Source organism: Staurois parvus, unplaced genomic scaffold (genome assembly GCF_062004578.1).
Source record: "Staurois parvus isolate SC_StPar_1 unplaced genomic scaffold, SC_StPar_1.0 ptg001742l, whole genome shotgun sequence".
NCBI classification, from domain to species: domain Eukaryota; kingdom Metazoa; phylum Chordata; class Amphibia; order Anura; family Ranidae; genus Staurois; species Staurois parvus.
Genome location: NW_028319538.1, coordinates 27,823 through 41,716, shown reverse-complemented (window position 1 = coordinate 41,716; position 13,894 = coordinate 27,823). Strand labels below are relative to the sequence as shown.

The 13,894-nt window shown below is 44.4% G+C and overlaps 1 protein-coding gene across 2 annotated transcripts in view; it reads left to right on the top strand.

Annotated features, from left to right (window-relative positions):
- The window catches only part of LOC149434536 (interleukin-1 receptor-associated kinase-like 2), a 40,580-nt gene that overhangs the window by 23,111 nt on the left and 3,575 nt on the right, over positions 1-13,894 (top strand). For both annotated transcript variants that reach the window (XM_089663668.1, XM_089663667.1), the window contains exons 8-13: positions 2,767-2,878; positions 4,608-4,717; positions 7,598-7,790; positions 10,602-10,664; positions 10,753-10,962; positions 12,540-12,930. In XM_089663668.1, coding sequence (XP_089519794.1) covers positions 2,767-2,878; positions 4,608-4,717; positions 7,598-7,790; positions 10,602-10,664; positions 10,753-10,962; positions 12,540-12,930 — 1,079 coding nt within the window. The remainder of the gene's footprint in view (positions 1-2,766; positions 2,879-4,607; positions 4,718-7,597; positions 7,791-10,601; positions 10,665-10,752; positions 10,963-12,539; positions 12,931-13,894) is intronic.

Sequence of the window (13,894 nt, the reverse complement as noted above, 5' to 3'; positions counted from 1 at the left end):
AAGGCAAAAAAACCAGCAAAGCACGATCCAATTTGCTCCTACAGAAAAAAAATTCCTTCCTGATCCCCCGAGAGGCAATCGGATATTCCCTGGATCAACGTCACCTCTAAATGTTATATTCTGTGTATTCAAGAAAGAATCCAGGACTTTCCTACAGCAATCCACTGAGCTGGCCACAACCAACTCTTGAGGGAGTCTATTCCACATTCTCACAGCTCTTAATGTGAAGAAACATTACATTTCTTTTCCTCCAGACGTAAAGAGCGCCCCCTTGTCCTCTGACCTCAGGGTGAATAATTCTACACCGAGTTCACTATATGAACCACTGATGTATTTATACATGGAGATCATATCCCCCCTTATGTATTATACATGGAGATCATATCCCCCCTTATGTATTATACATGGAGATCATATCCCCCCTTATGTATTATACATGGAGATCATATCCCCCCTTATGTATTATACATGGAGATCATATCCCCCCTTATGTATTATACATGGAGATCATATCCCCCCTTATGTATTGTACATGGTGATCATATCCCCCCTTATGTATTATACATGGAGATCATATCCCCCCTTATGTATTATACATGGAGATCATATTCCCCCTTTTGTATTATACATGGAGATCATATCCCCCCTTATGTATTATACATGGAGATCATATCCCCCTTATGTATTATACATGGAGATCATATCCCCCCTTATGTATTATACATAAAGATCATATCCCCCCTTATGTATTATACATGGTGATCATACCCCCCCTTATGTATTATACATGGAGATCATATCCCCCCTTATGTATTATACATGGAGATCATATCCCCCTTATGTATTATACATGGAGTTCATATCCCCCTTATGTATTATACATTGTGATCATACCCCCCCTTATGTATTATACATGGAGATCATATCCCCCTTATGTATTATACATGGAGATCATATCCCCCCTTATGTATTATACATTGTGATCATATCCTCCCTTATGTATTATACATGGAGATCATATCCCCCTTATGTATTATACATGGAGATCATATCCCCCTTATGTATTATACATGGAGATCATATCCCCCCTTATGTATTATACATGGAGATCATATCCCCCTTATGTATTATACATGGAGATCATATCCCCCCTTATGTATTATACATGGAGATCATATCCCCCTTATGTATTATACATGGAGATCATATCCCCCCTTATGTATTATACATGGAGATCATATCCCCCCTTATGTATTATACATGGAGATCATATCCCCCCTTATGTATTATACATGGAGATCATATCCCCCTTATGTATTATACATGGTGATCATATCCCCCTTATGTATTATACATGGAGATCATATCCCCCCTTATGTATTATACATGGAGATCATAACCCCCTTATGTATTATACATGGAGATCATATCCCCCCTTATGTATTATACATGGAGATCATATTCCCCGTTATGTATTATACATGGAGATCATATCCCCCCTTATGTATTATACATGGAGATCATATCCCCCCTTATGTATTATACATGGAGATCATATCCCCCCTTATGTATTATACATGGAGATCATATCCCCCCTTATGTATTATACATGGAGATCATATCCCCCCTTATGTATTATACATGGAGATCATATCCCCCCTTATGTATTATACATGGAGATCATATCCCCCCTTATGTATTATACATGGAGATCATATCCCCCCTTATGTATTATACATGAAGATCATATCCCCCCTTATGTATTATACATGGAGATCATATCCCCCCTTCATCTTCTCTTCTCAAGAGAGAATAAATTCAGTTCTTTTAATCTTTCCTCATAGCTGATCTCCTCCATGCCTCTTATCAGTTTGGTTGCCCTTCTCTGTACTTCCTCCAGTTCCCCAATGTTCTTTTTGTGAATTGGAGCCCAAAACTGAACTGCATATTCCAGATGACGTCTTACTAATGATTTGTGCCGGGGTAGCAATGAGTAGCATGAGTACATAGGGGTATAGTGAGGTCAGCATAAAAGTGTTAAGGTCTAAATGGAACATCTAGGGCACCTTCCCGTTGCCTCAGAACACTTGATGCAGAGACTGAAGTATCTCTAAGTAAACAGATAAGAGAACAGGAGGGCGCACTCAAAGTGTAGTACATTAAGTATTTATTAGAGACAAAGCCAAATGGCAACTCAAATTAAATCTGTTAAAAACTGGCTCATCATCATGTTATGTGAGTTGCCATTTGGCCTTGTCTCTAATAAACACCTAATGTACTACCAGGGGCGGACTGACAACTCCTGGGGCCCCCAGGCAATAGGGGATCATGGGCCCCTGCATCCATGCCCAAACTCAAAAAAGCCTATGAAAAAGGTACCAGGGGCATCTCATGGGGCCCCCTACTGACCAAGGGCCCTCGGGCAGCGCCCGAGTTTCCAAATGGTCAGTCCGCCCCTGTGTACTACACTTAGAGTGCGCCCTCCTGTTCTCTTATATCAGCTTTATTTGAGTTGCTGTGTAGTAGCTGAAAAAGACATTGATTGTTAGGATCAGGGCTGCGAGTTGACGGTCCTTGCATATTTATATGCAGGGGTCTGGGTGGCAACAACTTGTACAGTAGACATAATTTGGGCTTGTCCTCCCAGAAAGTGGGCAGTCAAAATGCCGGGCATGGGTGGGGCTAACTATGTTCCAGGATCTGGGAGCACAGAGTTTATAAGTATGCTTTAGGCCCCTTACCTTATCCTTGCCCCTGATGTTACAGGTGTAACCACCCTAATCTGCTGCCACTGCTGGGATTCTGCCTGGAGGGCGGACATCGCTGCCTCATCAACCAGTTCATGAAGAACGGCTCCTTAGACGAGGCCTTACATGGAGTAAGTGTATTCACTGCCAATTACAATATCCTCCATTTTCTTGTTTACTGAAACAGCCAGTAAAACATAGGCAGATAAGTACTGAGGGCCCATTTACCCTTCCGTGTTGCAGTAATGATGCATCATGCATTGTTACATTCACTTTGCATGGCATCTCTATGCACTAAGGCAACACACCTCCATTGCAGTCTGCCGCAATGCATAGGTGTTAATATTTTGCTGGAGGTTGTTGCCTGCACGGACACTTGCTGGGGGGTATTGCTTGCCTTGACACTTTCTGGGGTTTATTGCTTGCCCTGACACTTGCTGGGGGTTATTCCTTGCCCTGACACTTGCTGAGGTTTATTGCTTGCCCAACACTTGCTGGGGGTTATTGCTTGCCCTGACACTTGCTGGGGGTTATTGCTTGCCTTGACACTTTCTGGGGTTATTGCTTGCCCTGACACTTGCTGGAGTTTATTGCTTACCCTGACACTTGCTGGAGGTTATTGCTTGTCCTGACATTTGCTGGGGGTTATTGCTTGTCCTGACACTTGCTGGGGTTTATTGCTTGCCCTGACACTTGCTAGGTTTTATTGCTTGCCCTGACACTTACTGGGGTTTATTGCTTGCCCTGATACTTGCTGGGGGTTATTGCTTGCCCTGACACTTGCTAGGTTTTATTACTTGCCCTGACACTTGCTGGAGCTTATTGCTTGCCCTGACACTTGCTGGGGCTTATTGCTTGCCCTGACACTTTCTGGGGTTTATTGCTTGCCCTGACACTTGCTGGGGGTTATTGCTTGCCCTGACACTTGCTGGGGGTTATTGTTTGCCCTGACATTTGCTAGGAGTTATTGCTAGAATAAGGAACTATGTACTGCTTTGCAGTGCATTAAGTAAATAGACCCTCAAGCTAACACGAAGGCACGGGTGTAGGCAGGTTGTATGTTAGTTAGGTAATAAATACCTGGAAGTGTTACCATGACACATTACTGAGCATGTATGCATTTAAAGTGTTACTAAACTAGAACCCTGCATTCACTATATCTGGTCTCCCCGGACCCTGCATTCACTATATCTGGTCTTCCCGGACCCTGCATTCACTATATCTGGTCTCCCCGGACCCCGCATTCACTATATCTGGTCTTCCCGGACCCTGCATTCACTATATCCGCTCTCCCAAGACCCTGCATTCACTATATCTGGTCCTCCACAGTACACAGAATATGGAAATGCAATTATTTTAGTAAATATAAACTGTTAAATACCTTTTCTCATCAGCAGTTAGAACAGGCTTGTGACTTCTATCAGTGTCTAGCAGAGCACTGGGTAAAGCATGGAGGAGTAGTTTTCATTCTCCCCTGATTGTCCTATGAAGCTGCAGGACCCCTAACCCTCTGTCTGGACAGTGCTGATTGGCCCTGTGCTGACCAAATGCATCCTCCCAAGAAAAAAAAAAAACACTCTCTAGCAATACACACCACACTGAGCATGTGCAGCTTGCCCCCAAGGCTCTGTTCTATCAGCGGATGGATTGGGGACAGTAGAAGAAGGGAAAGATCAGAGAAGACAGGAGCAAACAGCCTTTTTACACAATGCAGAGGATTAACCCCTTAGGTCCCACAGTGAGTATAACAAGCATGCTTTACTGCATCTACAGACTGATTGTACTGTTGGGGGTTTAGTAACACTTTAATATTAGAGGATATATCTGATGTACATTAGAAATAATATATAATACTTCTAGGGAGGTGCGCACATCCTGAGCTGGGAGAAGAGGCTGATGGTTGCTGCGGGTCTCCTGCGTGCTGTGCATCACTTGCATGTGTCTGACCTGTTCCATGGGAATATCAAGAGGTGAGTGTGAGATATCAGTCTTGCCAGAGACTATCACTTCCTATAGATAAGTATCACTTCCTCACACGGTGACCACATCTGAGCTCATGAGACGTCTGTCCACTTCCTTTGAGCACACAAGTGCCCGCATCCATCAGGAGTGACGTACGGCCGCTCACTGCCCTAAAATTCTGGTTGTGTGTGCATAGTTTTCCTTTCTCTGTAGTTTCCAGTGACACTTGAAAAAAGATACACTATATTGCCAAAAGTATTGGTCCCGCCCTCCAAATCATGTGACTCAGGTGTTCCAATCCCCTCCATGGACACAGGTGTATACAATCAAGCCCCTAGGCATGCAGACGGCTTCTACAAACATTGGTGAAAGAATGGGTCGCTGTCAGGAGCTCAGTGACTCCAAGCGTGGTCCCGTGATAGGTGGCCACCTGGGCAATAAGTCCATCCGTGACATTTCCTGGCTACTAAATATTCCACGCTCAACTGTTAGTGGGATTATAACAAAGTGGAAGCAACTGGGAACAACAGCCACTCAGCCACCAAGTGGTAGAGAAAAAATGAGGAAGGGTTGTAACAGCGCAAACACTGCAAAGTCCTGGGAAATGGTAGTATGGGGTGATCGTGGTATTAGTGGCTGCTGTATGAAGAGCGTAGGATTCCGTGTGGCACTGAGGGCAAGGCTTCCAAATAAGCTGTAGCAACTTCTGTAGATGAGAAAAAGGAGAGAAGCGCCTCTAAGTGCAATAAGTCTTTTAATTCAAGTCTAAATGTAGAAACACTCACACGTGTGAAGTAATCATAAGCATAAAAACCGTGGTTACCAATAGTTAACGGTGGGGTGGTGACCCGGGTGAAGAGCCGTCATCTCTCTGCGTGTGGGGAGGTCAGCTCTCGGCTGCAACAGCGTGGTGGCTGGAGGGGTACAGCGGTGAGGCCGGCCGGCATGTACGTCCTCCCTCAGAGCCGGATGGAATGCACGCTGGAACGTAGCGGCGGCGTGGCCGTGATGACGTCAGATCCCAGGGTGCACTGCGACGCGTTTCGGAGCATGCACTGGCCGTGGAAGGCGGAAGTGCACTCCTTTTTCAAGCAGGAGGAGGTGGATGAACAGGGGTGAATATATAGGGAACGTGAGTCTAATTGATCAATTAACCAGTGATTGACCATTGCTGTCAGGTGAATAGTGTAAAGTCATGGATGTTAAATGGGGGGGTAAAGGAAACCAAATTGAAAAAGGAGAGGATGTAATAAATAAGAAAACAGAAGACGAAAGAAAAATGATGAAATGAAAAAAAAAAAAAAATTAATGAAATGAAAAATGACATTAATAAAAGATTTTTGAACAGCTGAAAATCGAAGAAACTATGTGAAAAAAATTGATGGGGGTAATAAAAATACAAAAGGAAACAAAGAAAAAAAGAAAACAAAGAAAAAAAAAAATTATATTCTGGGAGATTAGTGGGGTAAAATGTTCACCTTGCAGCACCAAGTGGTAGGCCACGTCACATGACAGGGCGGGGTCAGCGCATGCTGAAGCGCACAGTGCGCAGAAGTCACCAACTGTCTGCAGAGTCAATAGCTAAAGACCTCCAAACTTGGTGTGGCCTTCAGATGAGCCCAACAACAGTGCGTAGAGAGCTTCATGGAATGGGTTTCCATGGCCGAGCAGCTGCATCCAAGCCTTCCATCACCAAATGCAAAGTGTCGGATGCCGTGGCGTAAAGCACGCCGCCACTGGACTCTAGAGCAGTGGAGGCGTCTTCACTGGAGTGACCAATCACGCTTCTCTGTTTCACAATCCAATGGACGTGTCTGGGTTTGGCAGTTGCCAGGAGAATGGTACTTGCCTGACTGCATTGTGCCAAGTGTAAAGTTTGGTGGAGGGGGGATTATGGTGTGGGGTTGTTTTTCAGGGGTTGTGCTTGGCCCCCTAGTTCCAGTGAAAGGAACTCTTAAGGTGACATTTTGGACAATTTCATGCTCCCAACTTTGTGGGAAGAGTTTGGGGATGGCCCCTTCCTGTTCCAACATGACTGCCCACCAGATCACAAAGCAAGGTCCATAAAGACATGGAGGAGCCAGTTTGGGGTGGAGGAACTTGACTGTCCTGCACAGAGTCCTGACCTCAACCCCATAGAACACCTTTGCGATGAATTAGAGCGGAGACTGCGAGCCAGGCCTCCTCCCCCGACATCAGTGCCTGACCTGACAAATGTGCTTCTGGAAGAATGGTCCAACCTTCCCATAGACACCCTCCTAAACCTTGTGGACAGCCTTCCCAATTGAAGCTGTTATAGCTGCAAAGGGCGGGGCCAACTCATTATTGAACCCTACGGACTAAGACTGGGGGGGCCATTAAAGGCCGGCTGCCCAATACTTGAGGCAATATAGTGTATGATAGATTGGTGATGATGTGATCTAGGAACGCACACTCCTTCAGACTGTCACCCACATCAAGGCATTTTGATATTTGCATAACAACTCCTACTGCTTGCATCAGGACTGAGGTCTAGTGAGAGGAGTACTGAGACAGGGCGCTGTGATGTTTTCAGGAATCTATGTACAGCACCCTGCCAGCCCCTCCCAGCAGCCATGATCTGAAAATTATTATTATTATTATACAAGATTTATGGCGCCAACAGTTTGCTGAGCGCTTTACAATATAACGGGAGACAATACAGCAACAATACAGTTCAATACAAGAGGGAAAGGAGGGCCCTGATCCTGGGAGCTTACAATCTAAGAAAATGTTTCCAATAGTATATTTAACAAAACAAAAAGGGAACAAATAATAGACGTTCATTGATGGGGTGTACATGCACTTTAAGTACATGTGTAGAGTGGCAGTACAGATCTGACTCTGCCCTGTTTCCATTGTCCTTGTAGTTCCAATGTGTTTCTGGATGAAGATTTCTCTCCAAAACTGGGCCACTCTGGACCTCGATTCTGCCCGGACACATCTGCCAATTATACTCAAGTGAAAACTCAGGACCTGCAGAAGTACCAACCTTACCTGCCAGACAGCTACCTGAGGAGAGGACAACTGACTGCACAGACAGATATTTTCTCTGCTGGAGTGGTATGATAATACGGAGCATCTAAAGAAGAACGTCCCTTTTCAAAGATTGCCCCTGATCAATGAATTTCCCTAGTTAAAAAAATCAAAGATTGTCCCTGATCAATTAATGTCCCTAATTAAAACAATGAAAGATTGTCCCTGATCAATTAATGTCTTCCACCAATGTCCCTGATCAATGACTACCCCCAGTCAATTTATCAAAAACTAAAGGAATGTCTCCACTCAATGAATCCAAGAATGTCCCTGATCAGTAAATGTCCCTAATCAATGATTAATGGAATGGCCTGGACCAATGAATGTCCAACATCAATGAAAGTCCCCGATCAGAGAATATCCCCAATCAATAAATGTCCCTAATCAATGAATCATGGAATGGCCTGAACCAATGAATGTCCAACATCAATGAAAGTCCCCGATCAGAGAATGTCCCCAATCAATAAATGTCCCTAATCAATAAATCAGGGAATTTCCCTGATCAATGGATCAAGGAATGGCCCTGATCAATGAATGTTCCACATCAATGAAAGTCCCTGATCAGAGAATGTCCCCAGTCAATGAATGTCCATGACCAATGCATAAAATAATGTCTCAAATTTATGTCCCTGACCAATGAATGTCTTCCACCAATGTCCCTGATCAACGACTAACCCCAGTCAATTTATCAAAAATGAAATGAATGTCTCCACTCAATGAATCAAAGAATGTCCCCAATCATTAAATGTGCCTAATCAATGAATCATGGAATGGTCTAGACCAGGGGTGGGCAAACTTTTTGACTTGAGGGCCGCAATGGGTTCATATATTGGACCCGGGGGCCGGACCAAGAGTAGATGAATGATGTGTATGTGTCATCCATAGTAAGTATAGTAATATTCCCCCATAGTAAGCATAGTAATTAATCCCCCATATAGTAATTCATCCCCCATATAGTAATTCATCACCCATATAGTAATTCATCCCCCATATAGTAATTCATCCCCCATAGTAATTCATCCACCATAGTAATTCATCCCCCATATAGTAATTCATCCCCCATAGTAATTCGTCCCCCATATAGTAATTCATCCCCCATAGTAATTCATCCCCCATATAGTAATTCATCCCCCATAGTAATTCATCCCCCATAGTAATTCATCCCCCCAATATAGTAATTCATCCCCCATAGTAATTCATCCCCCATATAGTAATTCATCCCCCATATAGTAATTCATCCCCCATAGTAATTCATCCCCCATATAGTAATTCATCCCCCATAGTAATTCATCCCCCATATAGTAATTCATCCCCCATGTAGTAATTCATCTCCCCTATAGTAATTCATTCCCCATATTAATTCATTCCCCATATTAATTCATCCCCCATATTAATTCATCCCCGATATAGTATTTCATCCCCCACAGTACTATTCCCCCCCAAGTAGTAAGCCAAGTCCCCCCTGTGTCAATTCACTTACCTTTGCTCCGCGCGTTCCTCTCGCCATGTTCCCGCGCCGTTCCGGTCTTCAGGGCGGACTGTGAGAGGAGGAATGAATCAAGGCATGGCTCTTATCAATAAATGTTCCACATCAATGAAAGTCCCCAGTCAGTGAATGTCCATGACCAATGCATAAAATAATGTCTGAAAATTATGTCCCTGACCAATGAATGTCCCTAATTAGTGTCCCCAATCAATGAATGTCTCTGATAACTTATTTAATGAATGTCCCGATCAGTGAATGTCCCGATCAATGAATGTCCCAATCAGTGAATGTCCCGATCAATGAATGTCCCTGATCACTTACTTAACGAATGTCCACAATAAATAAACGTCCCTGGTCAATGAATTGAAAAATGTCCCAATCAATGAATGTCTCGATCAAGGGTTCAAAGAATGTCCCCAATCAATAAATGTCCCCATTTGATGAATCAAGGAATTCCTCCTCCTCCTTTTTACCGTTGGTGGTAACGTCGGCCGATCGAACGACCGATTTTTCGGTTTTTTTGGTTGGAAAAAAACCCACAAGTAGTGTTTTTAGAGGTGTTTTTTAGCTGTAAAAACGCTCTAATGCTGATAAACCCGGCACAACGCGGCAAACCGGCGTTTTTTTGGCTTCTTTAGCAAAAATTTTATTTATTTTTTTAATGGAAAAAACGCAAACGCAGAGCAATGCAGAAAAACGTGGCAAAATGTGGCAAACCTGCCTTTTTTGGCTTCTTTAGCAAAAATTTTATTTATTTTTTTAATGGAAAAAACGCAAACGCAGAGCAATGCAGAAAAACGTGGCAAAATGTGGCAAACCTGCCTTTTTTGGCTTCTTTAGCAAAAATTTTATTTATTTTTTTAATGGAAAAAACGCAAACGCAGAGCAATGCAGAAGAACGTGGCAAAACGCGGCAAACTTGCGTTTTTTGTCTTTTTTAGCAAAAATTTTTTTTTCAATGTAAAAAACGCACAGCAACGCGGCTAAACGCTAATGCAAAAATGCGTAAAATCGCGTTTTTAATGTGACATTATACAGCTAACGCTACCAGTGTTTTTAAAATGCCCGGTGTACATGAGGACTAAAAATGCTCCAACGCTGGTAAACGCAGTAAAGTGCGGCAAATCAGCGTTTTTGAGTGTTTCTTGAGCCTAAAATTTTTTTTTTCCGTGTGTAAAAAAATGTGGTTTTAATGCAAATTTTTATAGCTAACGCTACCGGCAGATTTAAAATGCCCCGTGTGCATGAGGCCATAAACCGCAGACATTCAAAGGGGCCCCAAATGTTACATTGTTGCACTTTTGTTAAAAATTCTGTAACTTTTTTTTTATGTGTCCCTCTGACATCTCCAGGTTCTAATGGAAATCCTGACTGGACAAAAGCCGAGCGACAAGAGCCGAGATCCCGCCTACTTGGTAAGATCGTTTGTCCCAGGATCTGGCAACAAACGTTTTTCTTTCCCGCGGTCACCGCCCCCTAACGCAAGTTTTCTTTTCTTTCTAGAAAGATCTGGTTGTGAAGGAGATGGAGCAGGTGAAATCGTGTGTGCAATCCGGCGGAGATAAGACTGAGGCTGTGGAGCGCCTGTGTGCAAAGGCAATGCTTGAGAAACACGCTGACCCCAAGCCCGGGAGAGCGCCGGCAGAGGCGGGGCTTTATCTGGCGCTCGCCGTCTGCTTGTGTCTCACCAAGAAGAAGGTTGTGTTATCAGAGGTATGGATGGATGACTGTCAGAGGGGTCATGATTAGCGGGGGGGGGGGGGGGGGAGTATTATGGGGCGCTAAAGACTCCGCTCTGTAATCTGAGTATAAAATATGTGTATTGTCTCGGCTTCTGAAGATGGGAGGGACTGCTAATATGCAAATGAGCTGCAAATGGTGGTCATTGTAGTTCTGTTTACATTGGTGGTCAGTGTAGTGTCCCCTTACATTAGTTCTCAGTGTAGTGTCCCCTTACATTGGTGGTCAGCGTAGTGTCCCCTTACATTGGTGGTCAGTGTAGTGTCCCCTTACATTGGTGGTCAGTGTAGTGCCCCCTTACATTGGTGGTCAGTGTAGTGTCCCCTTACATTGGTGGTCAGTGTAGTGTCCACTTACATTGGTGGTCAGCGTAGTGTCCCCTTACATTGGTGCTCAGTGTCGTGTCCCCTTACATTGGTGGTCAGCGTAGTGTCCCCTTACATTGGTGCTCAGTGTCGTGTCCCCTTACATTGGCGGTGAGTGTAGTGTCCTTTTACATTGATGGTCAACGTAGTGTCCCCTTACATTGGTGGTCACTGTAGTGTCCCCTTACATTAGTTCTCAGTGTAGTGTCCCCTTACATTGGTGGTCAATGTAGTGTCCCCTTACATTAGTTCTCAGTGTAGTGTCCCCTTACATTGGTGGTCAGCGTAGTGTCCCCTTACATTGGTGGTCACTGTATTGTCCCCTTACATTAGTTCTCAGTGTAGTGTCCCCTTACATTGGTGGTCAGCGTAGTGTCCCCTTACATTGGTGGTCAGTGTATTCTCCCCTTACATTGGAGGTCAGTGTAGTGTCCCTTTACATTGGTGGTTAGTGTAGTGTCCCTTTACATTGGTGGTGAGTGTAGTGTCCCCTTTACATTGGTGGTCAGTGTAGTGTCCCCTTTACATTGGTGGTCAGTGTAGTGTCCCCTTACATTGGTGGTCATTGAAGTGTCCCCCTTACATTGGTGGTCATTATAGTGTCCCCCTTACATTGGCGGTGAGTTTAGTGTCCCCTTTACATTGGTTGTCAGTGTAGTGTCCCCTTACATTGGTGGTGAGTGTAGTGTCCCCTTACATTGGTGGTGAGTGTAGTCTCTCCTTACATTGGTGGTCAGTGTAGTGTCCCCTTACATTGGTGGTCAGTGTAGTGTCCCCTTACATTGGTGATCAGTGTAGTGTCCCCTTACATTGATGGTCAGTGTAGTGTCCCCTTACATTGGTGGTCATTGTAGTGACACCCCTTATATTGGTGGTCAGTGTAGTGTCCCCTTACATTGGTGGTCAGAGTAGTGTCCCCTTACATTGGTGGTGAGTGTAGTCTCTCCTTACATTGGTGGTCAGTGTAGTGTCCCCTTACATTGATGGTCAGTGTAGTGACACCCCTTACATTGGTGGTCAGTGTAGTGTCCCCTTACATTGGTGGTCAGTGTAGTGACACCCCTTACATTGGTGGTCAGTGTAGTGTCCCCTTACATTGGTGGTCATTGTAGTGACACCCCTTACATTGGTGGTCAGTGTAGTGTACCCTTTACAACATTTTGATGTCTATCCACTCTCCGCTAGGTCACCGCCATAATGGAAAAAGCAGAAAAGGAGCTCAAGGCTCCTTTAAAAGAGTCCAGAGAAGAGACGTCCAGCATGAACGTCCCGGAGGAAAGCGACTTTGAGGAATCCTTGTCCCCATGCTGCGCAAGAAAGGAGCCATCTTGTTGGAGCCTGCCCAAACCCAATGGAGCCTTGCACCGTATGACTGTGAGGACTGCGTGCGCCATGGAAGCCAATGAAAACCCAGCAAGAAGCCCCTGTGAGCTGGACGAGTCAGGCAGCTACTTGCTGTCTCCAGAGGGGGTGTGGCATGATCTAGGGGCTGAGCGGCCATCTTGTAACTCTCAACCAGGACCCTCTGCCCGTGGACATCTCAGCAACTTGGACTTCCCGGAGCTGAACAGTCCTTGTGAGTGTCTAGATCCCGAGCTCCCAATAATCACTGTTGTTTTCCTAGAGAACCAATGAGATTTGATATTCAGTATATCCATGGCTGAAACTAATGATCCTGATCCTTAGTGGACTGAACCTAATCATTGATAGGCTGCACACATAGGGAACTCCGATCCAGTTATATGCTAAGGCAGAAAATCAGTTCCACAAATTTATACAGGGGACACCCTGTGAGGTGACCTTATCCCTGGCTGGTGGTGACCTCACATTCTGGGAACACCTAATAAGCAGCCTATGATTCTGCAGTCCAAAGATTCAGTTCATGCGCTCCCAAGAAGCATGCTGATAGGAAAGCAGAGTGAGAGACATGAGGTCATTACTGTGCTGCTTCTCTTTTCACTGTCCAGTCGCAGGTTGGGGGCTGGTCCGGGATCACCTGGGTTCAGAGGAAGTGGGTTGAATGATGCTGGACATCAAACTGAGGACCTCTAATGGCAGAAAAAAAGTACTGCGGGCTAAAATCTCTGGCTTGTAGGTGAATATTGCAGCAAATGCTGGATTTGTTATTTTATCCTTTATCCAGTTATTAATTACTTATCCATTAATATCGATCCATTTATTGATTATTGATTTATTTTATCCTTTCTGTATTTATTTGTTATGTATCCATTTATTTTATCCTTTATCCATGTTTATTATGGTATTTTTAGCTTGAATTCTATTTATTATATATATGTTGCGGCTTGCAAGTGGTTTACCGGGGTTATGGCTGAAGCTATCAGCCATAACCCCATTTTTTTGTTTTTTTTTTCAGCCAGCGATTGTCTCTCTAATGAAAGCAGCCCAAGCGGCTAATTAGCCATTGGATCGCTTTCAGAAGCAGTGGAAGGGGTCATCCCCCAGCCCCCCGCACTGCTTACTGATGTTTCTTGGGCTTACCGCTTTTACAGGTTAGCGTGGGAAATGGTCCGACGGTTCAT